At 56.8% G+C, this 26513-nt stretch overlaps 3 protein-coding genes and 2 non-coding genes across 5 annotated transcripts; 1 reads left to right on the top strand and 4 right to left on the bottom strand.

Annotated features, from left to right (window-relative positions):
• Nucleotides 1–960: 960 nt before the first annotated feature.
• On the bottom strand, nucleotides 961–1042 carry BESB_031540. Its single transcript has one exon. It is a non-coding gene; the product is annotated as a tRNA-Ser (tRNA).
• A 1052-nt stretch (nucleotides 1043–2094) lies between these two features.
• Nucleotides 2095–3937, bottom strand: BESB_030020 (ribosomal protein RPS10; the record flags this gene model as incomplete). The annotated part of the gene is made up of 3 exons (XM_029361670.1): nucleotides 2095–2172; nucleotides 2593–2903; nucleotides 3862–3937. The coding sequence occupies 3 exons, from the start codon at nucleotides 3935–3937 to the stop codon at nucleotides 2095–2097; spliced, it is 465 nt and encodes a 154-aa protein (XP_029215137.1).
• Nucleotides 3938–7118: 3181 nt separating this feature from the next.
• On the bottom strand, nucleotides 7119–7190 carry BESB_031520. Its single transcript has one exon. It is a non-coding gene; the product is annotated as a tRNA-Gln (tRNA).
• A 2381-nt stretch (nucleotides 7191–9571) lies between these two features.
• Nucleotides 9572–16266, bottom strand: BESB_030010 (uncharacterized protein; the record flags this gene model as incomplete). The annotated part of the gene is made up of 8 exons (XM_029361669.1): nucleotides 9572–9672; nucleotides 10011–10235; nucleotides 10818–10993; nucleotides 11345–12611; nucleotides 13090–13709; nucleotides 14228–14533; nucleotides 15044–15304; nucleotides 15683–16266. 8 exons carry the CDS (start codon nucleotides 16264–16266, stop codon nucleotides 9572–9574), a joined length of 3540 nt encoding a protein of 1179 aa, XP_029215136.1.
• A 2107-nt stretch (nucleotides 16267–18373) lies between these two features.
• On the top strand, nucleotides 18374–25176 carry BESB_030000 (protein phosphatase 2C domain-containing protein; the record flags this gene model as incomplete). Its single annotated transcript, XM_029361668.1, has 14 exons — nucleotides 18374–18829; nucleotides 19080–19524; nucleotides 19912–20001; nucleotides 20233–20675; nucleotides 21022–21096; nucleotides 21376–21462; nucleotides 21870–21918; nucleotides 22386–22471; nucleotides 22815–22859; nucleotides 23136–23200; nucleotides 23568–23617; nucleotides 24030–24120; nucleotides 24508–24590; nucleotides 25106–25176. The coding sequence occupies 14 exons, from the start codon at nucleotides 18374–18376 to the stop codon at nucleotides 25174–25176; spliced, it is 2136 nt and encodes a 711-aa protein (XP_029215135.1).
• Between the last annotated feature and the right edge of the window lie 1337 nt (nucleotides 25177–26513).

The following is a 26513-nucleotide window of genomic DNA, read 5'->3' as shown; positions in this document are numbered from 1 at the left end:
GAAGCCTTTTCGCTGTGATTTTCTACCTAGCCCTCTGCACACAGTTCAGCTCTCTGAAGAAGCCGACTTGTGGAGGATCGTCAGTGGAACAGTAGCAGAGTGGGTTTCTGCCGTGACCGGCCGGCCCTACTTCTGTCATACCAAGAACACGTTCCCAGCTGCGGAAGGCACGCTTCACATGCCTAAAACGGAGAAAAAGATGACAGAATAGAGCGTCGTGCGTCAGGGGGTGAGAGGAACGGTACAGTAGAGTAAGGTGCAAAATGCCAGTTGCCGTTTAGTCGAGGCGGTTGCCGCAGCTGCCGATGAATGGCGAATCTACATACCTGCTGCATACACAGAGGGATCTTCCACCGACCGCTGATGCTCACAGAAGAATGAAAAAGTATCCCGTTCGTTGCGTGAGCGAAGACGTCTCTGCTGGAGACGGAGTCCAAGAAGAACCTCACAAAGAATTCCACTGTTCTGAGGTAGCAGACGTCGTGAAATGTCGCGAGGTCTGGACGAGCAAACAAACGAGCGACCCAACGGGAAAGTTCCCTGTCTGCGACTTTTTCCAGAAGTTCTCTGCTGTAGAGTCTCAGTTTCAAGTAGTCCAAAACCCTCTGCGCGCAGTTCTACAGACTGGGAGTGGTTCCTTCGGAAGGCACCTTCTGCCTGTGCTCATCAGCGGAAGGTCTGTGCGAGCGTGTAAGGAAAGGAGGACATTGAGAGACTGCGGCGGCCCTTTGCAGGGACGTGTATGTCTGTCTCCGGCGTAGTTGTCATCTGCGTTTTTTCGCGAGCAAAGTTGAAAGCGCGCAGTTGTTCGCACAGCTGACGGGGTATTGACTCTGGACTGGGCGCGGTGGGTGTTGAACAGGAGAGAATGACGATATGAGCCAACAGGGGTGAATAGGATAAGGCACAGCGCCCACAGGGCGCAGAGTTTGGTTTACCACGGGGTTCGAAGCCAAACGCCGACGGCTGCAGGGTTCGAACCTGCGCGGGCAGAGCCCATTGGATTTCAAGTCCAACTCCTTAACCACTCGGACAAACCGCCTCAGGACAGCGTCGCCGGGTGACCCGCGTCGTCTGCAGAAGCACCGGCGAAGTCTGCCGCCAGAAATGCCTCCGTTCTGCTCGACTTCGAAGACAGACTGGTCACCCACATCTTAGACAAACGCGTCAACTGACCTCTTTGGCAGCCCACAGTGGCATATTCCACGTGCAAGTCACGCAGCAGTGAATATTGTATGCCCCGGGTTCGTTCCAGCAGCATGCTTCTGCGAGCGGGGCGGAATCTCGAAACAGGATCGATGCCTGCACCGGCGACGCTGTCGTTCGCTCTGTGTGGAGTGCCTGCGCTCCGTCGCTACCCTAATCAACGTGAGAGGAGTGACTGGTACCGGTCCTCCAGCGGCCGAGCAAATTGTGGAGCTGGCGCCACATCCCCAGGCTATCCTAGTCTCAAAACGCATTCGCTTCGCAGACTCTCTATATGCGCTCACGCCTACCGTGAGCTGCAATTTTTAAAGCGCAATTTGTCAGCGCCAAGTCGTTCAGCGTCTCCAACCCTCGACCCGGTCGTTCAACCCAAGGCAATAGTTTCTAACCACGTTCCGCGGTCTCGGTGCTCTGGCGTCCATGATAACTGTGCAAACTCGCCGAGACCGAAGTATGCGTTCAAATTTGCGCGGGTGATGGCGTCCTGCAACCATGCCGACTCGACTAGGCAAACTAAGAAAGTGCCAGCGCGTGTCGAGTATCGGAAGCACTGCAGTTTCCGAATGTGTATGCGATTCCGCGGCTGGAAAGCGTGTCGCGCCACGGGCCTTTCTCAGTTGCCACACCTTGGTTTTTGGGACTTAGAATCCTCTGCATGCGGTTTCTCGTTGGAGAGAGAGTTGCAGATCACACGGGAACCTGCTCTTTCCACGTGAGGACGTACAACGATGCCGCATGGCAGTGGAAACAAAACACGGCGGCACGCCTCCTGAAGGCGATAGAAAACGCGTCCATTCAGTCCCTCAACAGACGTTCGAAGAAGTACCCGCTCTATATTCGGAGAAGAAACGAGGAGAGACAAGACCAGCTCAAAAGAGACGAAGCAGTTTATGCGTAACGCGGGGGTCTGTCACCCCGTTCAGGGCGGTCGCCCATGCGGCCACGACCACGGCCAAAGCCTCCGCGCTGCAAACACACAAACACAGGAGGCGAACATGTCCACACCTTACGCGTTCCCAAAGCAGCCCACCAGCCGGAAGCATGGCACACCGTCATCCCCCCTACCTTCCCCCCTCCCCCCCCCCCGACGTTTGAGATATTGCCCATTAGTGCTGAAGAAACAGCTGCGCCTTGTTGACACACCAAGTGTTGGTGTCTCTCCCGCTTCGAGCTCTCGGCTAATGTAAGCCCTAAACGCGAGTCCACAATGCCTCAACGAGATGCGAGCGAGTCATTCGATGGCTGCGCTACTACGGGCTGGCGCGCCGTCCACAGCATGGACCTCGACGGTAGACCGGTTGGTGCCTACAGCCTCACAGTCCCTCTCGTCGCTCGCCGTCGGCCGCCCCTCTCCCCCCTCCCTCTCGTTCGCTTATGAGCTCTTACCGGGCGCCAGTCTCCGCTCATGTCAGCACCTTCGCCAGCCATGCCCTCAGCGCCTGCGCCTCGAGTCGGTCGCCCAGTGCCCTTCTTGGTGAGGGTGGAGGGGAAGACAGTCGGGGGAAGGTGGAGGTAGGTGCGGAGGTATTCGATTCCCTCGTTGGTCAAGAAGTAGTAGTGGTGCTGCCAGTTGAATTTCTCCTCAACGAACTTCTTGGTGTGCAGCGAACGGAGAGTCATCATCACGTGGAGGTTCGGGACGGGGACCTCGGGGTGGCGCTCGATCTTGCCATTCTTCTGGACGACGATCACACCCTCTGCGCACAGAGACACACGAAAAAAAGATGAACCGGCGGCCAGACGAGTCTGCAAGCGCAAACCTCTCCTCCCCAAGGTCGGAGAAGTCAGCCAGAAGGCGCCCTGCAGTCAATTACCGCACGCACTCTCATGGATATATCGAGAAGAACCCGATAATACTCGATAAAGACTAACATTGAGAAGCCTAACGCGGACAGCGCCGCACGTTTTTTATTCACTAGGTAAAAGCGACGAAGCCGTCACGCGGGAGGAGAGCGAAGCATCTTCCGTGAACGGCGAACTGGAGATACACCCCACCAGCCGGCAGGCGGACAGACTACAGGAACCGCCGAACCCCTCACGATCTGCTGCTGCTCCTGCCTTTCCCAGCACTGGAAACATTGGACCATCGCTGATTCCTAAACTAGGACGACTGCGGTGTGCAGAAAAGAAGCCATAATGAAAAAGAAAAACTATCCGTCATTAGGCTCCCCCGTCGCCGAGGCCGGCACAAAGGTGCGAGCAAGCAGCTGATGCACACGGAGAAAAAATCTAAAGAACGCGCCGGATACAATGAAGCGTCAGTTTTGACGATAAACTGGCATACAGAGGAACAAAATCAGCCGTGTGTCTCCCGGCCTTGCCTGCCCCAGTGTCCCCTCCGCTTGTCTTCCTCCCTCGCTCTCCCGTTAAAACAGTCACGAGTGGAACGCCACTCGTCAAGAAAAGCAGCAGAACTCGACAAAAAAAAGACAGCAAAAACGCCTGTCCCTTGTTCCGCAGTTTTCTCTGTCCAAGTTGAGCGGCATTCAAACCCCGCAAAAAGAATAGCAAGTACGCGCCTTCCTAGTTCGACGTGGGGCGGGCGCCGCCGCAGGCAAAGGAACTCGTGGAGTTTTCCACGGTTGAGACGGACGCCATCTTCTCGGAGTTTGCGGCGCGCACGAAGGAGACCGCGAGAAAAGGGAATTGCCGTACCTTTGAAGAGGTATTCGTAGATCGCCTTCTTGTTGGCCTTGGGAATGAGCGAGTATTTCATGCCAGGGACCGTCATTTTGATTACGCGCGGGGAGAACAAATCGACGACGAACTCTCTTGCTCAGATTCCCTCAAAAGAGAAGCACCACGGGCAGGAAACACAAGTCGAGGGGAATGAGCGAATTCTCACGCGACAGAAACTGCCATTTTTGCAAGTAAAGCGCACACAGAAGGCGGCATGAAACACAGCATCAACGCAGAGATCCCCGCTTCGAAGAAAAGCCGCGGGGGAATTGCCCGCATGCGGCGGAGAGGCGTTGAAGGCTGACCTCCAAACTACGGCTCTGGGCCTCGTCTGCCCCACTCTCTCTAAGTCTCCCTTCCCCCCTTCCATTCCGGCCGACGAGAAGCGCGCAGGCCACGGAGCCCGCTTTGCGACGCAGTGACATGCATTTTCTCCTGCCTGGTGAGTTTTCCAGGGCTACAGGAGACAGCAGAGCGACGGCGTGCGTGACAGCATTGTGGAAAGCGTGAGGCTGTCTCGCTTTCCTGTTCGCATTCGAGGGATGGGCGGCGTGAAGCTCTTCTCTTCCTCGAGCTTGAAACACCGACTAGTGACGTTGTGCATAGAGGTCATCTTCGGGGCCTTCGAAAGTAGAGTGCTGTTGGAGTGCTACAACTTCACACTGGCAAGGCAGCTCTAGTTGGCGGCAGTTGCGGAGAAGCAGCAGCTGTCTGCATGAGTGAGTCACTCAACTGGGAGCGACCAATGGACTTTCCCGATGAGAGTAACCCGAACTCCAGCCCGGCACCAAAATTGGTGGCGCCTTCTTGAAACGTACAGAATTTACGCGGCGCTCGGCACAAGGCGGAGCGTCTCGTCGGACAGCCTGCGTGCACGAGAGACGCCTACCCACGTGGTGTGTGGCAAACATGTCAATACGCTTCGTTTGCAGACCCCACGGAATGACCGAAAATCTCCCAAGTGGTAAAAGACGATGCTGTGGCGTGCCACGGACTTTGGAGGGGAGGCACGGGTCGATTCAACTGTCACCGAAGTCGCGTGATATGCCATTGCGTATGAGCAGACGTGGTTTCTACTGCTGCAGCATATCCCACATAGGCATTCCATGCACCGGTGACGGTGTCAGTGTTGGCGTCTTGCTGGAAGGACGCGCTAATCCGCTCCCCTAGAGGAGTCAGTCAATCACACGCGGCTTCGACGTCTTCGGCGACTGTAGCTCTCGTGTTTCTGTTACTTTTCCTTCAAACGTGTGACGTTGCGTTGTTGCAATGGGAACTCGTCGTTTAGGGAGGAGGAGCTGGACACTTCCCAGCTGTAAGCTGCTATCTTTCAAGCTGCCTACTCGTCAGCTCACCGGAACAAGTTTATGGGTGGTAGTGGTGAACGTCTACGCTGATCATCAACACACCACAGTTAACCACCGGCGGCGCTCGCGAACTGCCCTGCAGTGTGTGTTGGCCTTCGTCATCATGCATCATACATGCTTCCACCTTGACCTGCACAGTTAGCACGGAAACCGACTGAGTGGCATGCGTCACTGGCGCTATATCTGTGCTTTTCAACTGCTCATGAGAAAGAATCGAACGGACCCGAAGAGTTCTTGAGTGCGGCGGGGCGAACGCCTAAGGGCGGTAGTATTCATGAAGGCAGAAAGGAGCCATTACTCGTCCACCTGCCGCATACAAGGGTGGATACCGGCACTCTGTGAACTGATGCCCGCGCCGTCCGTGCTATAAGTCGATTTGATGTCCGATTCCTGGCGCGAAGGAAACGGAATTGGGCTTCAGTCGAGCAAGAAGCGAACCTAGACACGATCAATGGAATTTGGTTCGCATATGTGATGCTTTTGGCTGCTGTGGAGCGACCAGGGTAACACCCTCCGGGGTCCTTGACCCCACGACCGTCGCCGAACAGAGGAAAGAGCCGATCGAGCAAGGCATGCACAATCCCAGAGCAAAGAATGACGAGATGGATTTCTTAGCTTCAGATACATCTGAGGTGAATGTGCATGCGAGAACGGGGCAAGAATGAAGCGGACACGGTGACAGCGCCCGACAAGTGTAGTGCTACGCACCAACAGCTTCGCCGGCTGTTCAGCCAGCAAAGACAAAGGCTTCAGATAATCTGCAGTGCCGTTGACACGGAAGGGGACGAGGGCCAAACTGCGATCAGAGCACTGGTCAGTCGGTACAGGTTCTAGCTCGTCAACGTCGTACGGGCTTCTGGTGCTCCACATACACACGAACCCGCCGTAGGAGTTTGTTATTTGGCGATGGTGTGTCCTGTCCTCTCGCAACCGTATCTGGCGGCTTGTGAGTGTGCTGGGGCTTCTGACGAAAGCCAGGCTGATGCTTTTGTTGTAGACAAAGACGCCTCTGTCACATCAGCGATGCTGGCGAAATGCCTTTTTCTCATCCGACCCGATACTGCAACTTAATTTACATCGCAGTTGTTGTCTCTACCTAATTTGGCACTTGTGTCCGTCTGATGCCAAATCATCCAGACTTTGCGATGAAGAAGTGTCAGCTTAGCTAGAAGGTGTTCGCAGATGAGTAAGGCAGTCTGAACGACTGCATGCCTCCATCGATACCATCGGTGTTGTGAAGAGTGGAAGGACGTCTACCACGCTCCGCTGTGTTTGAGATTATACAGGCGACAGCATGCCAATATTGATATTTTGCTGTGTAGCACTGCTGGCTAGCAATACGGATTTATGCCCGCACTGATCGATTCTTTTGAAAGAGGGAAGTATTTCCTCACCATTCAGGGCGTGGGCGACAGGTATCACGAAAACAGGCGAGGGTCCGTGCCAAACACCATTACGAAACCTCTGTCACCAACGGGGCACCAAACATTTAGGGTTAAGGGCAGCCTCACTTGTTCTGGTGTACAACCATTCTTTACGCTGAGGTAGTAACCATTTGCCTGCAGCACCGTTAAGGTTTCCACGGACATGTTACCGCGTGATCGGGTCTAACGTTGGAAAATACATCACCTTCAGATATGCCGTTGCTCGTTCAGTTCATCTTCTTGCTGAAGTATGTCTGCGAATGTCTGCTCGCTTGCAGCAGCGGCTTCAACCCTTCCGCACTTCTCAGGCGAACCCTCTACACTTACTGGCGGACCGGTGCGGCAACAGACTTATTTCACATCGTTTGGAGCAGCAGGAACTAGAATACTGCGCCGCTATTAACCCTTAAGCATCAAAGGTTTGCCAGTAGAAAAAGACTCGAGGTCCCACCGGGACTCGAACCCGGGTTACTGGATTCAAAGTCCAGGGTGCTAACCACTACACTATGGAACCGAAATACGTGGCCCTCCTGGTGGTCGTTGTGCAGCGGCCCGACATTCTTCGTGTGTCTCTGCGAGTCAAATAGTATCACGGCTTCAATTTCTTTGGAGCATAAAGTTTTCCTAGTTCTGCAAGACCCGTGTGTGTCGAGGAAATCTGTACGCTGAGCGTCACAGATCACAGCATCCGGAGAGCTCGCTCGTGGACGACGTCGTGTAGTTGCCGCAGAGTCTGACATCCCAGGACCAGCCATGGATGCACTATAACGCAGATGAAGTATTTTATTGCCGGGTTTACTTGGGGCACTACTGCATGTTGCGCGCTGATGTCGCACCATATCGCCCCTAGGGACGTTCGTCAGGAGCACGAAACTGCCGTGCACTTCTACAGCCGCGGTAGCTCGCCGTTCTTGACGCCGCGTGTCGAGCTGGAGCTCATCGTTGACAAAACACTGCTACGCACAGATCCTTCTATCTTTTGCTCCGCGCGTCGGAGACTACTAGTAGTTCCGCAGCAGGTTTCCTGGCTGTAGACCGGGTCACTTGCCTCACGCGTTCGGCAGATCGTAGTTGCCAGACTTCCGGAATACGGAGGGGGGGGGGGTGGAGGAAGAATATGACCAAATTGACAGGCAGAGATGTATGACTGTACATGGCTTTTCTGTTTTTGAGACTTCTGACCGGCGTAAACATGTTTGAACGACACTAACTCGCTGACGTTTTATATCTGTCCATCCACTGCCCTTTAATTCCACTCGGCAATGGGCTGGACGTCCCAAGGGTCAGAAGCAGCATCGCCGTCTCTCGGGCAGTCCATAAAATGACAACACGGCATTCTCTACGAGCTACCCAGAAGATCAGCAACGTTCAGCACAGAAAAAAGTGGGATTCAAGAGAATGGAACGAGGTGTCAGTGGCTGGCTCTCCATCGCCTGAGCGGATCCGCATCTCTGACATCGACGTCAAGCCTCCCGCTTCCGCGGCGTCCGCAGTCCACGTGTTAGATCGGATGCTGAAACCGATTATCTGCTTATCTGTTTCAGAGTCTTTACGGAACTAGTTTTACAGACTTGAAGACATGCCGGAACACACCGCGCTGGCGCCTATGCAGACACTCGGCGGAACGTCGCGAGCCCTTGTTGTCCTGGTTTGTCTAGTTGTAGAAGGAGGTATGCAGGTCCATACATACAAACGGAAAGCCACGACTGCGTCGTATAATAGCGGCCACACCAACTGAGATTCTCCTCTAAGACTGCGGAAGGTTTGCCCCCCCCACGGCGAGCCAGAACGCCTTCAGAGAGACTGCAGATATCTGCCAAAGACCCACTGTTCCCCTGCAGATCGCACTGCAGTTGTGCATTGGTTTTTTTGTCTTTCCCCGCTCAGTTATGAGGGCGGAAGCGGCTTTTGACAGAATGGCTGAGTGGTCTAAGGCGCTGCGTTAAGGCCGCAGTCCGAAAAGGCGTGGGTTTGAGCCCCATACCTATTACTTTTCTAAAATCTTACCACTTTCCGATGTGCACTCTCGAGGAAGCCAACCCCCACCCTGCGTTGGCGCTGCGTGCGTGAGGACTGCAGAGCGTTCCATGTTCTGCTTCTTGTCGTGAACAACAACGCAAGTCTGCTAGACAGTTCGACTACGCAGAGGCCGGCAGTTTTACACGCGCAGGAAGTCTTCGAGGGGCGCGTCTCACACTAGTCACCGACTCGAAACAGCCGTCGGGGCGGAGTTTAGAGCTTCTCGCCGCTAAACGAACAAACAGATCAACGGTGGCACTGTTGGGTCGCTTGGATCCGCTGCGCATTTACCCATGCTCGCCTCCTTTAAACTCCTTGACTCCATCCCATGTCTGCCTTCCTTTTACCCGGAGACAATTTTTTTGGGTTGAGCACTGATGCGCGTAAGCCCCGGGTGTAGGCCTCAAGTGCTGCTCCGCCGCGTTCCAGGGTGCTTATGAAGGCCCTTTTGCTGCAGGCGAGCGTCTGTTCCTTTCGCCCAGTTGATGCTTTCCGCTAAGCACGAGATTCCGAAGCAACGAAACGCGCCGCTCTAACCGCCGAGAAGACACACACAACACGGGATCTAGCTTTGCTTCCCCCTGGGGGGGGAGCAAAGCTGGGGGAACTAAATCGCTGCCGCTACATGAATGCAGGCAAAGGACTGTGCGCAACACGTGTCTCTGATAGCCTGAAGCGCCTAGGTCTAATGAGCGAGGGAGGTGAAGGTCGCCGCGGTGATTGCCATTTTTAGCCGCAGACTCAAGCAGTACCATCAATTCAATTTTGACAAGAAACGCCTCAGCCTGTAAAAGTCTCCATGCGTTTTCTTTTTTGTGTCCTCAAAACACTACAAAACGCAAAACCTCTGCGACCTATAACTGAAGCCTGCACTCCTCACTGCCACCTAAACTGCCTCCGGTCCGCAGCCTCGATTTTCGAAGCCTGCTCCGACGCGTTCTTCTGGTAGTTGATCTGAAAACTCGAGGGGCGGCCTCCTGTAGATACACGCAGAGAAACCACACACACACACACAAAACTTGCGGGACCGAACTACAACGAACATGCTCAAAAAACATGCGACGATTCCTTCAAAAACATGTACGCCGCGCTACATCGTATCTGATTCTGTCAGAGTCCACTTGGTATGCGCATATCTATATCGTTGTCGATCTAGTTATCCACGCGACTGCCTTGTGTCTCTCCTCGCCACACACATGAGTATACACTACGACTCAAATCGCATCGGGCTGTCCCACGTCCAGGCGCTCCCCCGTCGCTTCTAGTCTAGGCCGTCAGTAAGCTCGGCAACCAGGTTTCCCCCAACTTGACTCACGAAAGTTGATGGCGCTGAACTCCCCGAGCCCCCCGAGGATGTTTTCTGGCGCCCAGCCTTGCTCACGGAGCGCAGCTTCTAGCAGAATCAGCGCGTAAGCGTCCTTCGCGGCGTAGAGGACCTGAGAGGCTGTCAGCGGGCGCATATTCCAGTTGGAGCGCTGCTCGCTTTTGTCGAGATCAACGCCGAGGACCTGCCGACACATCTCCCGCAGATTCTGGTAGCCTGCGAACCCCACAGACAGAGAAGGCAGCGAACATGAGCAACCTTGCGACGCACGAGACGCACGCCGCCGTATCCGGTCGCGAGGGCTCGGCTCGCCTGATGGAGTCGGCAACCGCGGCGCGCGCGAAAAATGCGCGAAGACGGCGAACAAGAGGAACCCGCGCGCTGAGGAGGCAAGACGGCAACCACAGCAGCGCGGAGAGACAGGGGGAGAGCGAAGAACAGGAAAAAAACTTCCGGGCTGGAAAGACAGGCGGCCAGATGGCCTTCCAGCAAGACGCGACAAGCCGCAGAGACTGTAGAAACCACACGCGAGCGAGCGAGGGCGAGACGGCACCTTGCAGTCACCGCGACGCTGCACTCAGGCCCAGGAGAGAGTGAAACTGAGACCGACCGTGTATGCAGCATAACCAGAAAAAGGGTGAGACGCGCCGCGGGGGCCTGTTCGAGGCATCTTCTCGATGCAGGACTGCAGCGTGAGACTTGCCGCTTTCCACCCGCACCACAGGCGCGCGACGCACGCGCCGTTTCAGCGACTTCCCCAAGAAGACTCCAAAAGACACGCGCTACAGACAGACGTACGGCGCTTCGGGGCGCTGCCTTGTTGCCCAGGCAGAATCTCTTCTTCCTCGTGTGCCTCTGCGTCGGTCAGCGGCGCCACACCACTCTCAGAGTCCAGAGCGACTGGGGCCTTCGCGTCGTTCAGCTTGTCGCAGCCTCGTCTCTCGCTCTCTGGAGCCAGGCACACTCGAGGCTGCCTGAAGGGCAACAGACGCGCCACAGATGCGAGAACGAGGTCAAACCCTCTCACAGAAAATCGCCAAAAACCACACTTACCCACCTCAGCCTCCCGCCTCGAGCCGCCACGCCAAAAGCTCGCCCGTCCCCACACCTGTGTCAGGCTCGCGCCGCTGCATGCGCACGGAGACTCCCAACGCCCCCTCCCGCGGAAGCGAGAGGAAGAAGAACTTTCGCACGCACACGCGCACGCAAGCTCACACACAGAAATAAACGCCCATACGCGCATGTTTGTGAGAGCCGATGTAGAGGGCACGTTTGGGAGGCTGCCTGAGCTGCCCTCTGGCTTCCTCTCTGGCTCGGAGGCGCACCTGAGGTCGATGCAGTGAACCAGGGCGCCAGGCCTTCCGCCCGCAGATCCGAGCGCGAAGAAGAGGCGCGTGAAGTCGCCACGCGCCTGGTAGGCGAGTTTCGCGATGAACGGGTTTGTGAACAGCCAGCGGAGGAGCCGCAGCAGCGTCGCCCTGTAGACCGGATTGTGGTTCACGAGGTCAACGAGGAACACCCGCGTCTCAGTCGCCAGCGACAGCACGCTTGCGGCGTGCGGCAGAGTCCACTCCAAATCCAGTGCGACAACGAACGGCAGAAACGGCACCGAAGGCAGCGGTGGCACACGCGACGCGCAGCCACCCGAAACCGAAGAAGACTCAACTTGCACGCGTTGCGCGCCTGAGGCCTCCTCGTCGGCGACGTCGCGAGACTCCACGCCTCCCGGCGCGGGCCCCCCCTCCGCATGCCGCCCCAATGTCTCCACGGACTCCACTGTCTCCGCCGTGCGGCTGCCGCGCTCTGCGGCTTGCAGAGACCCCGTGTGGAGCCCAGAGACCCGTTGGGCGTCTGCGCACTCGACAGGCTGTCGGTCCGCCCGCGAGGAGACGGCTCCCGCCGCGACCGGAAAAGTGTCTCCGCGCGCCCGCGCGCCCGCGGCGGCCAGCTCGGCTGGCGCCAGCAGCCGGCAGGTGGCTTCCTGCGAGGCGCGAAGGAACGCGAAAAGGTGACTCAGGCCTTCCACGCTGTCGAGGAAGACGACGCGATCAAGCCCGAACGGCAACTCGAGAGGCGGATACGCGTGCGCGGACTCCTCGGCGAGATGCGCAGGAGGGGGGGGACGGCGCGGCGCGGAGGAGGTCGGAGAGGAGAGAGGCGACGCGGCGGCCGCGCCGGGGAGGGGCGCCGGGGCCTGGCCTTCTCGCGGCGAGACGGAGACGGCATTCAGTGCCCACAACGACGTCGGGATGCAGGCGGAGGGTTGAGCGTCTGCGGCGCCTCGCGGCGCGGGGGACGGCAGAGCAAGCAAGTCGCCGCCGTCGTCGTCGTCGCCGCCGTCTTCCCCCTCTCCTCTTTGGGACTGCAGCCGCTGGCTGTCTTCTCCAGGAGCAGCCTCCGTCCGCAGCGTCCGCAGCGTGTGCTGCGGCTCCTGGCTCTCGAGAGGCTCCGTCTCTGCTGTAAATCCGCCTTCCACGCGCCCGCCCGTCGCCGCGTGGAGAGAGGAGACCGGCGCGGCGCTCGCCCGCCGCTTCAACAGGCGCAGCAGGAAGCCGCGGCTGGCGACGTAGCCCCACGGATCTGCAATCTCCCCTGAAGCAAGAAAACGACGAGACGCAGACTGCCCACTCCACCATGTTGACATTCACATCGACAAGGAAAGAGCAACACACACACATGCACATGCGTGCAAATATACATATTTATATATTTATACATATATGTTTATATATGTATATATATATATATTTATCTAGAGATTTGTAGATCGCCAGAGGACTAGCATCGTTGTTTGATGACGGGCGAATCGAGAGCGAGGCCTGAAAAGGCGAAGCGATGCGTGATGAGAGGCAGGCACTGTCGCATCTCGCTGCGTGCGTCGACGTTGCCACGGCGTCGCTGCGCAGCCCGGCTGCTAGCCGCGAGGGCAGCGTGGATGCGCGCGGCTGAACGCGGGGCTGGAGCGCCCCCTCGTCGCTCGGCGTTTCGCCCGCGAGCCATTTAGGGGCTGGAGTAAACCCCCGACCCGCAAAAAAGAAGTTTGCCTGGGCGCGGCCCCGCACCTGCGTACCTGTTTCCGGCGTCTTCCTCGCCAGCCACATGCAGACCTGCAGCGCGAGTCTTTCTCCGCGTTCGCGCTCCTCCTCTTTGCGGATGCGCGCCTCGCCGACACGCGCTTGGGCGTTGCGCCCTGCGTGAGCGTCCTCTCGCGCGGTTTTGTCGCTTTCGGGCGCCAGAGAGCGGAGGAAGGCGAGAAGCAGGTGCTCAGATTTCCGGCTGGCGACGCTCTCCGCGACGGCCTGCAGCGTCCACCGGGAGTCCTTGAGCGGCTCCGCGACGCTCTCCGTCTGCGCCATCACGCGCAGAAACGTTGCGAAGCGCACTGCCTCGAAGAGATTGCCCCCGGATTCCTGGAGCAGATCCAGCAGGACCCCGTCCACGGTGTACGCAGAGAGCTGCGCGTACAGCTGATGCGGTAGCGGAGACGCGTACGCCGCAAGAAAAGACAGAGAAGAAAGCGAAGTCGAACGAGAAGAAGAAGGAAAGACAGAAGGAGAAGCACAAGCAGGCGAGGCCTCTGGAAGGAATCCGAGGCGCGTGAGCAGCAGAAGGAACCGCGCGGAACCGATGGCGAGAAAAAGGAGATTCGGATCCACGGTCTGCTTGCTGCAGGGATGCAGCGAGAAGTAGCTGCAGAAAAAACGCAAAATAAAACAGGACAAAAACTCCAGACACACGCACACAACACACGCTCACGCGCGCGCGGCGCACACGCGTCCCTACATCCTGCGTGTCTTTTCGCCTTCGAAACCTAGATCCGCTGCGACCGCAGCTGGAGGCAGACTTCCTCTAATCCACGCTCACTAAGCCCTTTTCTTAGACGCACTTCCCTTCTCGCGAGGCCGTGATCTCAAAGAAGAGAAAGCCGCGGGGGGACTTCAGACGCCCCTCCATCCCTCAGCACGAAATCTGAGTGGACATCGACGGCCCCCGGCAAGATTGCACTCGTTTTGTTCTGCTTGCCTCGCTCTTCGCTCTCTCAAAGACCGCGCGAGACCCAGACTGCGGCGTTGTATCCTACCCGCGGCGCGCCCTCGCAATCGGCGTTTTTTCTGTTCTTCGCGGTGTCTGCACACACCTCGCTCGCGTGCGTGGCTCAGGTTTCCGCGCCCAGGCGCCTTCCGTAAAGTGTGAAGTGTGTTTTTTACCTCTCGACGGAGTGGAGGAAAACGAGAAGGAGCTGCAGGCGGCTGCTTTCTTTGAGCGAGGGGACGACGACAGCCATCACGTGTGGATGCAGCAGCCCGAGGAGGAGCTCGCCGCGAGGCCGCGCCTCTCGCGAGAACGAGGCGAGCGCCTCAGCGGGCGCGGCAGCTGCTGGCGGAGAGGCAGCCGACGCAGCAGCGAGAGGAGACGAGAAGGAGGCGAACGAAGCAAGCGACGGGGACGAAAAGAGCTGCGGCTCGAAGAGCAGATACAGCGCCGCGTGCAGCTCGCGGAAGAAGACGCTCATCCTGCAGACGCGCGTGCCGACCTCAGAAACAAAATCGGCCGCCCAGAGCGCCAGGCTCAGCGACAGAAAAATGACACACCCACAGGCGGGAGGCTGGCTGGAGGACGCCAACATGCTTCGTTTCCCCGGATGACTGCAGAGCCTTTCTCCGCGCCTAGGGTTTAGGGTTTAGGGCCACTGAGACAACTCGCCCGCAGGCCCTCCCCCGCACACAGTCAAATATGCATGCGCATTTTCACGTGTATGCGTTGCTAGACTCTGCATCGATTCACTCAAACAGCCGCATGTCTCTCTATGCCTAGATATACACATATACACATATATATGCATATACATATCTATAGACATATCCATACTTAAAACCATGTATACATGTATATACATACCTATATAGATATATATACATATACATACATATATACATATATACACTAATACACACATATACATACTTGTCCATACTTATATATACATGTATGTGTGAAGAGAGTGGCGCCCGTGTGCATCTCACTTGGAGTTTTCGTTGTCGACATCTGGCCAGTAGCAACGGATGCGAGTTGCCTCAAGTGGCGGACTCTGCGCCGTCGGCCGCTTCTTGTCGCCCTTCCGGAGGGCGTGGCAGTCGAGCAGATCGCGAACCTGATCGCCCGCCGCCGCGCGACGCCGCAGCGCCTTCCGCTCTTCTTCCCACGTCGCGCCCTTCCGCTTCGCGTCCGCCTCCCTCAGCGCGTCGAGCAGGCGAAACGCGACATTTGCAGCGAGTTCCTGCACTCTGAAGCACACACGCGCGCGAGCGAAACCAAAAGAAGAGACCCGAGAAAAACACAGATCGCACCGGCGCGCGGAGCGGTCGACACAGCGCGAGGGCGAAACGCCTAAAGCAGACGGACGAGCGACGACCCCCGACGCGTGCTTCGCTCTGCCTCAGGGCGCGGCGCTGTCCGCAGATCCCCCCCCCTCCTCTCTTGCTTTTTTTCAACGATTTCTGAGCGATGCGCGCGTTTGTTCCGCGAGTGGACCTTCTGCCTGTCAGAGGCAGTTCATCTCTTGGCTTTTCTTGCGTTACGCACCCTTAACTCGCTCAACACAATCGAACGTGTAGACAAGTAGTTGCTGCAGAGCTGCAGACACCCTGCGCGAAGCGACTCACTTTTGTTCGCTGCAGAGGCGCGGCGCGAGGATCGGCAGCGGCACGCCGTAGTGAATCTTATACACGAGGCCGCGCGCGTCGGGCAGCATCTCCGCCGGTAGAAGCGACTGCACAAAGGCCGCCGCAGCGCGCTGGCTGCCCCCCCAGCGCCCCTCAGCCGCAAGACCAGAAGCGGGAGAAGAAGGAGAAGACAACGGACAAGAAGAAGACGAAGATGAGTAAGAAATAGACGAGGGAGAAGAAGGCGCGGGAGAGAGCAGCTCGGGAAAGACGCGTGCCTCGGCGGCCGCGGCGGAGGGGGAGGCGCACGGGCCAAGGAAAGCTGTGCCGAAGGCGCGCGGAGGCGAGAGGCAGGCGGGGGGGAGCCGCCGCAGCTCCAGCGAGCGAAGACGCAGAGGTGACCACGCAGGAGAAGGCGCCAACGAGACGCGCGAGGATAAAGAAGAAGCGGGCGAACCAGAGGGGGAGACACGACGAAACAGCCCGCCTGGAGACGACGAAGCCGCAGAGGCGCGCGGCGACGCCGAAAGACGGCGAAGCGAAGCGGAAAGATCAGCGGAGTGCGAAAAAGAAGGGCGCGTCATCTTGGAAAACCCACACACACGTATCTCCACTGCATCATTCACACACGCTCCACGATCCCTGGAAGATGCACAACACACATTTACGCAGACTGTCGTCCTTCGTACATCCGACACCGTGTCAGTTCCACAGGAGATTCAGGATATATTTACATGTTTGGCAAGCTCCATTTTTTCTTACGGCGGGCTCGCCAAAGCCCGTCACAGCCCTCTCCGCAGAGAAACACCGGCTGGCTCACGCAGGCCGCTTATTTGTCTCTTGGGGCCCACACGCACTCCGTCTGCCGCGTCGCAGGGGGAGGGAAGCGGCCTCCGCGTCATTTGATGTAGAAGACGACGGCGGCAGCAGCGCAGGAAACTCGGAAGCCGGGTAAAAGGCGTAGAGGGGCGAGCCAGGGAGCGCGAGAGCGAACGGAGTGAAACGTAAGTGGCCCCCAGCGGATTTTCGCGCCTGCCGTTGCATCGAGCGGCTCCGCTACCCGTCCCCCGTCACCACACTTTGGCAGGGTGTACGTACACTCGACCGCGCAACCGAAGACTGACTGCCTCGAGTCGGCGAGAATTTTTTGAATTTTTTCAAATTAAAGGTGCCGTAGGAGCCCAACCTCGCAGAGAACGCGGCCGACGACGGGTAGGTACATGCAGCGCGCATTTGTCGTTGCAGCTGCGCGCATGCGGACAGGGCACCTTCAGCGAAGAGCGTCGGACAAGGGCGCTCGAGAGCGGAGAGAACAAGAAGCGCGGAAAATGCGGCGGGCACGAAGGAAATAAGAGAGACAAGGTGAAGATACGTGCGGAAAAGAACGAGAAACGGGTACATGCAGTTTGACAGAAAAAAGCTACGCGACTCTCGCGCGAGGCGGGCGGGCGACGCTGACATCAGCTCTACATGCGGTTCTGGTCGCAGACACGGGCGAACCGTTGCAAAAAGAGAGCAAAATCCAGTTGAAAGCACATGGCATCTCTCTCCAGCGCAGCCGTTTTAGAAAGTGAATGCTTGGGAGGTGCCCTTTGCTCAATCTTCGCCAGCGGCTCGACGGCTTGACGCTCGACTCCGCTGTCTGGCATAGCGATTCGCGCACGCGGGAGAAGGTGAAGGGAACGCGCCGTTCCCTCGGAGCGGTGAACTTTCCTGTAGCAATCTCTGGCCTTCCGATTGGCGCCAAGGGATCTTCCGCTAAAACATGGCCCTGCCGTTTCAGGTTTGCAGCGGCAGTCCGAAGTCCGCGCTCTATCATGGCTGCCCAGCCTTCGTTCGTTTTCCGGTACCAGCGCCTCGCGGCCGTCTCGCGCTGTGACACGAAGCTTCCCTTCATCTTTTTGATGCCATCACCGCTTTTTGTCGCCACTCTTCTGTGCGCGCGTACAACTGCGACATGCGCGCGCCAGAGATGGCTCGGTGAATCTCTCGTTCGGCTCGCCTTGAGACAGTTTGCGGCTCTCTCCGCGCGCGTCAGAGTGTCTTACCGCGGCTGCTGAGGTGTACATACACAGCAACCACTCCCGTTTGGCTCGCTTTTCCCCGGCAGCCACGCGAGCCACTTTTCTTCCGTTCGTCGCGTTCTGGTTGGCTCTCCCTCGCGTTTCTGACTTGGCTGTGCACGATTTCTTCCGCGCGGAGCAGTTCGTTTCGACGGTGTCTCTCTTTGGCCTTATCAGCCCCGCCACTTCGCCTGGAGCGCGAAGTCGCGCCTCGGCTGAGCTTGTATGCACATCCGCGTAGGTGCCTTTTCTGCACGTGTATGATTCGAAGTCATTCCACTCCGTCTTCGCAGCGGCTGGCACGTCGAGCGCAATCTTTGCTATTTTCTAATTACGGTGATTTTCCTTTTCGCTTGCCGTCTCTCAGCGATGTGATTTCTCGCTACGCCGTGGCGGCTTGACACCCTGCATTGACTCGCTTTTTTTGTTGCAGTTTTTTGACCACGCAGGCCTTTTCAGACGACTCCTGCCGCGGCCTTCGCTTCCGGTTGACGCGTCATTTTTTCGTGGTTTCGTTTTCCTCTTTCGAAGGGCATTTTGCCACAGAAGGGGAGGCGCGCGCGTCGTTTTTGTGGCGCTTTTCTTCGTCTGTTTTCGTGTCGCCAATCGTTTGCGGGGCAGCCGCACCATGCATCGCACTCTCGCCGCAGTCCACGCGGGACTCTTCCCTGCGACGCTGGGCGGCGACGCTCCCCCGCTCGATAGCGGTGAGCAGGCCAGAACGAGGCCAAGACGGCCGTTCAATCTGCGGCTCACCGCGTCGCACAGCTCCTTCTTCGCGCCGTTTTCGCGCACTGCATCGCCGTCCCTCTCCGCTCCCACCTCGGCGCCCTTCTCCAGTTTGCGGCGTCGTCCGCCTGAGGCGCCGCGGGCTTCCGCGCCGCCGTCGTCTTCTTCTCACTCCTTCTCCGGCGCCTCGAGGCTCGCTGCGTCGCGGCCGCGTTCGCCTTCCTTGTCGGCTGGGGGAGATTCGCCCGACGCGCCGTGGCACTTGCGACAGTTCAATCGAAGAGCGGCGCTCGCCTCTCCTTCCGGCGGATGGCGCGCCTCCTTCAACGTCTTCCCCGCGACCAAGTCACGCTACGTGAGTCTGCCGCGGACATCCCTTCCTCAACCCGATTTTCAGTGCAACAGCAGCGGACGAAAAAACAAATCGTGCGCTCTCCAGAGTAGAATACACAAATACGAAAGATATTTTTATCGTACTTGAGACTCGGAGGGACTGCCTGCGAGGAACGCGAATGCAAGTCGTTATGCTTGTCTCTTTCTCTTATCTGCGCTCTGCGTGTGCGTCTCTCTGCTTTGCTCGCTACCCTCGCGGCACGATGCTTCAGGCTTTCGCAGACTTCAGCGCAGACGGCGTGACGCTCTGCGACGGGATCGGCGGTCCGCGGGCCTCTTCGTTCGTTTCTCAGAATTTCTTCTCTCTGCTGGAGGAGACGCGCAGGACCTCAGGAGACTGTCTCTCCTGTTCACCGAGCTCTTCCGCCGCCACTTCCTGCTGTTCTCCTGCGCCCTCTAGCCACGCCCCTTCACCTTGCAGCTGCACTTCTTCTTCTTCTCCTCTCGCCTCTCCTACTTCTACTTGTTCTTGCTTTGCGGAAGGGAACGCTGCGGCGGGTCGCGAAGGAGGGCGAATGGCTGCCGCTTCAGGAGAGGCGTCCGACGAGGGCAAGTCGCGGAGCGTCGTTCGCGACTTTTCGACGCTGAACGTGCATGTGCGAGAGAAGCACCACGCATCGCTCATCCGCGAGCTGGACAGACACTTTTACGCCCTCGGTACGCAAACGGGGCGGTCGCGCTCGACATATATATATATATATATATATATAAATATAGTAGTATAGAAATATGCAGATATAAAAGTTGTTCAGTAGGCAGGTTGTGATCAGGGGGAAGGGAAACAAACCAATTTTCAGCTCGTTTTGGGTGCGTCGGCCTTTCGGGGGAGAGGCTTCAGCGGAGCTCGCAACTTCGCTTTTTCATCTCCTTCTATCGACTCTATCTCTCCTCTTGGCCCATCTCCATATATATGTCTTCGCATATATATATATATATATGTATAGACTTGAGCGCTGGCATCCACATCTATATGCGTCTATATATCTCGATGCGTTGGGCTTTATGGCTACGATTTCGTGTGCGTGCTTTCGTGTCTCTTTTTAGAGGACGCCTTCGCGAGTCACAGCCGCGGAGACGCACGTCTGGCGCGTGAAGGCAGCAGCGTCTGTTCAGCCTTCCTCGGCTCGCCGCTCGGTACGCCGGTGCGCCTTTGCCACAGCTTTGAAACGCATCAGAAAGCGTTTATCGCGCAGAAAGTCGTGGATAGTGTGAGAGAGAGAAGAGAAAATCTGTCTGCTGTGGCGCCGGCGCGTGGCGCTCGGCGTGCTGCGCCTGTTTGGGCCTTGCGGGCAGCTCCGTGTTGCCTTGGGTCGCCACCTGGTTGCGTTGTTTCGCGTCTCCCCTCCGCGTTTTCTTCGTTTTTAGGCCTTTTGGTCTGCACGCTGGGCGACGTCGGCGCAGTGCTGGTCGTTCGCGAGGGCGAGACGGCGCGGCGAAACGCGCAACGAAGAGAACAAGAGCGATGTGCGCCAGTGGAGCCGGCTGCCGAAGCGAAGGACAAGCCCCGCGCCGGCGCGCCGGCCGGCGCGTTGAAGAAAGAAATTAGAATTCGCCAGTGGACGCCCACGCGCGGATTCATCAGCGCGGAAGAAGGCGACGAGGAGAGACTCAGAAAGGCCCGCGAGACGAAACGGGCCTCAGAAGACAAGCAGCCAACCCTCCCCGCATCTCCCACCTCGCCCTCTTCTTCTTCATCTCCCTCGGCTACCTCGTTTTCATCTTCTTTATCCTCATCATCTTCTCGAAAGGATGACTTTTGCCTGCCGCTGGTCGCCTGGCGCCTCGCAGATCCGCACAACACCGAAAATGTTGCAGAGCTTGCGCGCATTCGCCGCGACCATCCGCATGCGCAGGCGAGGAAGAGAGAAAAAAGGAGACAGCGGACAGCAGAAGGAAGGAGGGCACGGGGGGAGAGAGGGAAAGAACAAAAGGGCGGGGGAAGAGCGACGCACGAGAGCGAAAAACGGGAAAGCACGCCGCGGCGATCATACAGTCGCACGTGACACGTGAAAGAAGAGACAAGGCGCCCAGCTGGCGGAATTGGGGCGCGCTGCAACAGAAAAATGAGAGAGGGAGAGACGAGGGGCACACACGGGTCATGCGGACAGGATAGGAATTATTTTCGATTGTTTTGAATCTTCCTTTTTTGTTCAGGGCCTCGTAGACGAGCACTTCCTTCTGAAGGGTTTCACACAGGCGACGCGCGCCATCGGCGCCCTGCATCTCAAGGTAAACAGTTGTTTCTCGAAAAACTTTCTCGTGCCATCAGAGGAGCGTTGTTGCCTGCCTCAGGAGCGGCCCATCCACCTGCATCCGAAAAGTCGCATACCTGCATGTATAGGTAAGTACGTGCGTGTAGCTCACATACATATATATATACATACATATAACTACGTATGTATGCATCTATACATATGAATATATCTTGCTGCGTGTGTATATGCATCTATGCCTTTATGGAAGCGTAACTGCGACAAATGTTTTTGGGTTTTTGTGGGTGGTGCACAGAATCACGCAGTCAACGCGCAGCTGCCGAGCGAGCTGCGCGCCAAGCACGTGGCGCGCAGAGACGCACCGTACCTCTCCTCTCGGCCGGTAGGAGACGCCAGACAAAACACTCCTCTCGCGACGCAGCTCTACTCGCGAAACCTGCGTGTTCAGGACTTTTGGCAACCACTAGTCTTCAAGAAACTTTTAAAAGTGTAATTAAATTTATATTTCAGAATACAGTAAACTGGTTAACAGATTTTTTTCACAGGGCCGCTGGCAACGACGACAAGCTTCAGACGGCCAGACGAGAGGCTCAGACTCCAGCAGAGCGAATGACAGAGACCCAACCGATATACGCTTCACATTAATATATGTAGAATGTATATCTATATGGTGTTTTCGTGTTTAGAGTGCACATATCCTGCTGTTGCGTGCGTAGCTCGAATCGCATCGTGTCTGCCTCTAAAGTCTTTCCGCCTGCTGTCTCCTGCGGCACGCGCGTGGTGTTTTAGGACTACACCTTGCAACCCTTCCACGCCGACGTCGGAGGCGTCATCCTGGGTGAGTGCGCCGGCGGCTCCGAGTGAAGATCATGCAGCTGAGGTGGACGCGCCCGCTTTGACGCGCGTCTCCCGCACCTCGCTTTCCAGGGCCTCATTCGCGTGCGGCGGATATCCACCTTTGTCGCGTTTGGATGTCAGAAAAGCAAAACAATTGCCGCTGAAAAGGGGCCGCCAGATTACCTCGCAGGCGCGCCGCATTGTGGAGTCTGCACTAGCGTGCCGACACCAACTCTCGTCTGCCTCTGCTCAAATCACCTTATTTACACATATATTCACAAATATATAAATACATATGTACATATATATAGATATTTGTATGAATGGATAAATATTTATATAAATAGGTGTATAGATAGGTACGCATGCGATGCAGCGGTCTGTATGCCGCGCGCGTGTCCGCGTCTCTCAGGGACGGCGTGTTTGATTGCAGCTCCTGCGCCTCGCTCGCGCTGCGTCCGTTTACAGGTTCCTCTGGCTTCTGGCAGCTCCTCTCCCCCGAGGAGGCCGCGGCGCTTCTCGATATCTTCCTCACCTGTCAGCACGCAGCGGCGGTAGGCTGCAGTTTTTTTCTGGGGTCATTTCTCACTCACCGTCGTGGCGTCCTCTGCGGAGAAATTTTCATATCGTCTGCTGAAAACCTCGGCAGGACGGGAAGGGCCTAGTATGTAGACGTGGAGCATCTGAACATCATGTGCATATATGTTTGCATGTGTGTATACATTTCATGTGAGTGAGTATGTTTGCATGTTTGTTGAAGTGGTGTCTCTCTGCGCTACAGCTGCGCCGGGAGCTTCTTCGTTCCCCGCTTCGCCGCGGGTGTCCTGCACCGGTAGTGGTTGGAAAATCTTTTTTTTTTCGGGGGTCATTTTTCGGTTTGTGTGTCTCGCTCCACAGGCTCAGGGAAAAGAGGCAACCCACGTGTCTTCCGCAGACGGCCAAGTAGGCGGCGAACCGCGCGTTCACGAATTGCCTTTTTTTAGTAGTTCTTAGCGCCTGGAGGTCGCGCGCGGAGTGATGTCACAGTTTCCAGAGTAAATCGCAGTGGGAAGCGTAGAAAACTGACGGTGGCTCTAAGAAGCGGCTTCCTTTTCCATGCCTAGATGCTTCGCGTTCAAGGTTAGGGCTCGAGTTGCGTCGGTTGAGCGCGCTTCTCAAATTCCCGGCGTCCGCTTCTTGAGCCCATCTAGGTTTTTCTCCTTGCGCCGCCGCCTTCAGGCTGAAGACGACGCTGCGACCTTTCTGCTGCGTGCCGCTCTGACGGAGCTCTTCTGCAGACACAAGTGCGTCCCCCCCCCCCCCCCCCCGCGAGCAAGTCGCCTCTTCAGGGAGGCACTTGGCTGTCGGGGTTGAGCAAACAGACTGTTCCTTTTTGTGAATTTCTCGTCGTAAAGAAGCCCGCCGGTGCATATATATATGCATGTATATACGTGCACGTATATGCGAGCACATATATATATATATGTATATATATATATATATATATATATGTACGTAAGCACGCATACAAGTGTATAGACGTATATATATGCATATGCGCATGCATGTGTGTGTATAGGCGTATACGTGTAGCTGAGTTCAAGGCTTTCGGGACTTGCGCAGGCCTTTGGATTTCGCCTGCGGCTTGCGCGCTTTGATGTATCCCTTTAGGCGTTCGCTGCGAAGCAGCAACCTCACCCAGCGCGCGATGGAGGCCGCAGGTATGTCGATCGGCGGGCATCGCAGCACAGCGAGGAAGTCCGCTGCGTACTTCATCCCGGGTCGTGGACGCGTTGTGTGTTCAGCCGCGGTCTCGGTCTTGGTTGGATGAACTTTGAAAAGATTCATTTGTTCAGGTTGTCCCTCCGCCGCGTCTTCTACAGTTCTTCGCGGGTCTCACGAGAGAGAAGAGAGACGCAGTTACGCAGGTTTCGGCGTTGACTGTTTTCGCGGCTTCTTGCCCCCTCCGCTGCCTGTAAATTGCCGGGTTTCCTTTCTACGCGCCCGTGGTGATGCGTATTTTCTCGTCTGCGCCTCCACCGCCCTCGCATACAGCTGGCGGACCGGCTGGTGGCGCGCGCGCGGGGAGGCTGATTGTAATTCCCACTCGCATTTCTTTCCTCCCCCGCGCAGGCCTGCCTCACTGGGACTCCACGCGGGACTTGGTGTTGGAGCGACAGGCGATACTAGGCGACCGCGCGGCGCAGCTGGAAATGATAAAGCAGTCCGTCTCCCCCCTCTCCTGCTAGTTGTTTTGTGATTTTCGAGATCATTTTGCATTTTTTTATATAGGACCACGCTAGACCCGGTATAGGCCGTTGACACACACCCCCGTTTTTCTCTGTTTTTCGAGCTCTCTTGTCGCGTGTGGCCTCGCGTTTCATTTTTTTTGCGGCCGCCAGAGGGCTGTGGAAGCGAGGCGCTAGAAGCAGACTGAACGGGACGCGCAGTCGCTGCTGAGCGCTTGTACGATAGTTGTATCTGCATGCGTTGACTTTTTTCCGTCGCCTCCGTTGCAAGAGCTATTCTCACCTGCAGGAGTGCCTCAGAGGCTCTCGCGGTTTCGCTTCATCTGCGCGTCTCAGGTTTTTTCCCTTTCTCTTCTTCTTAGGCTCGAAGTCCTTCACAGACAGCGACCCGACGACCACAGGCGGGATTTCCTCCGCGCGCGGAGGCGCGGCTTGATCAACAGCGGTAAGCCCTCGGAGCTCTACTGGCGGCAGCGTAGAGAGGCATCGCGCAAGCTGCTGGCAAGTCAAAATCGAGGCTAGCGGCGCGGGGACACCCTCCGTCTCGCGGCGCTGCAGCCTCTTTGCTGTAGAAACGCGCGTCGTGCCGAGGGCCTCAGGGAGGATCACGCTGTGCATTTAAAACCTGAAAAAAGATTTATTCATTTACATTCAAACCGTTCATACATGCTACATAGGGGAACCATCAGAGAAAACATATACACACATATACATGTATACATACCTATATATGTATATATGTATATATGTATACGTGTGCGTACTTCATATTAACGCTTTGTTGTCCTTGTATCACAAATATTATGTGCATGCAGTCTAACGGAATCAAAGCCTGTGTGGAAGCTCCAGCGCGTCTAGCCCCTTGGCTGGAGCGCGAGTGGCGTTTGTGGGAAGGGAAGGAGATGAAATGTTTTCTTCTGAAGATCCTGCGGATTGCTTTCTTCTTCTTCTCCTCTCCAGATGTGGCGGTCTGCGTCGTCCTGCGGGACTCTGCGTATCCGCCCGCCGCTGGCGAGGCTGGCGAAAACTGAGATTAAAAGCGCGCGCCCGCGGCCGAAACCGAGGAGTATCAGCACGCCGTGTGACATAGTGGAGGACCTCGAGTGTCTACTTATCTCCAGAACGCCCGCCGACGGCGCGCAGCCTTGTTTCTTTCGTCACCAGACTTTTAGAAAAAATAATTATGAAGATGACCTTCTTTTACTTTCAAGGTGAACCAAATTCATCTGTTTATCAAGCACCATAACCAAGTATATCTAAAAGAGAGGCCCGATGGACAAAGGCCAGTCTTCCCGCGACATGTCTGCGCCAGTCTACATATATATACATAACCATATATATATATATATATATATATATATGCTTTATATTTGTAAATGTGTGCGCTACTCTGAATGCATGCATGCACATGCATTGACGCCACGCTGCAACGGAGGCGAGCAGCTGCGCCGGCTATGGGCGTTGCTCTGCCGGATGCTTCGGGGCCCCCTCATTTCTCGCGGCTGCAAGCATAAGACGCCGATGCAGGTGATCCCGCGTGCACGTAAATGTCTTAGTGAAGCCCTTTCGCTGTGCGCCACGCCTGCTACAAGGAATATATGAAAAAACATCAGCAGACTACATTCCGTGCGGTGGCGGCTACATATGCTTCTCATACTCCGACCCGCCTATGGGGCGGTTCACCCCGTGCGTCTTGTGATGCGTCGCTTCGCTTGACTCTCGCCGTGTTCCACTTTGCGGACGTTCCACTGTAGGGCTGAAGTGCCTTGATGCGTAGAGCTGCTTGCGCCAACACGTCACTTTTACGCGGCCTGCGTGAGCAGTGATTCCGCTGCCCGCGAGACGCCGGGGTTTGACATGTTTTCTTGAGGCTGCACGACACGGCTGAGCTCGTTGGGAGCCCGCGCCGCTCAGGCGCCCTCTCTCGGCATGCGTGAAGCGTTCCCGCAGTGCGACGGGCGCACTCGGGGCGACATTGGGAAGAGTGCGCTTGGAAAAAAGTTTGTAGAGAGAGCGTACGCGTCTGCTGTATGTAGCCTCTGTCGAGCATCGCGGCTCCAGGGCGACGCGCGAAATCGCTGCCCCGTGTGGCGGCGCAGACGGCACCTTCACACGCAGTCGTACACGATAATGGAGAGATGCCCACGCACAGCAGACAGCCGTAGAGAGACATGAAGGACGTGATCTCTGAGCGGCCCTAGACTCTAAGCGCTGCGCGTGCGACATGCGGTCTTGCGTGCACATTTGGAAACACTCAGCCGCCAGAGCCTGCTCAACGCTTTTTTTGCGTGAGACCGTCCCGCCTTTCCCCGTACTCGGCCTCGCAAACCGCGAGCGAGAGAACCTCCAAACGCGACTTCGCATCCGC

Source organism: Besnoitia besnoiti, chromosome XIII (assembly GCF_002563875.1).
Source record: "Besnoitia besnoiti strain Bb-Ger1 chromosome XIII, whole genome shotgun sequence".
Lineage (NCBI taxonomy): Eukaryota > Apicomplexa > Conoidasida > Eucoccidiorida > Sarcocystidae > Besnoitia > Besnoitia besnoiti.
The sequence above is the reverse complement of the archived record's forward strand: the minus strand, read 5'-3'. Positions and strand labels throughout refer to the sequence as shown.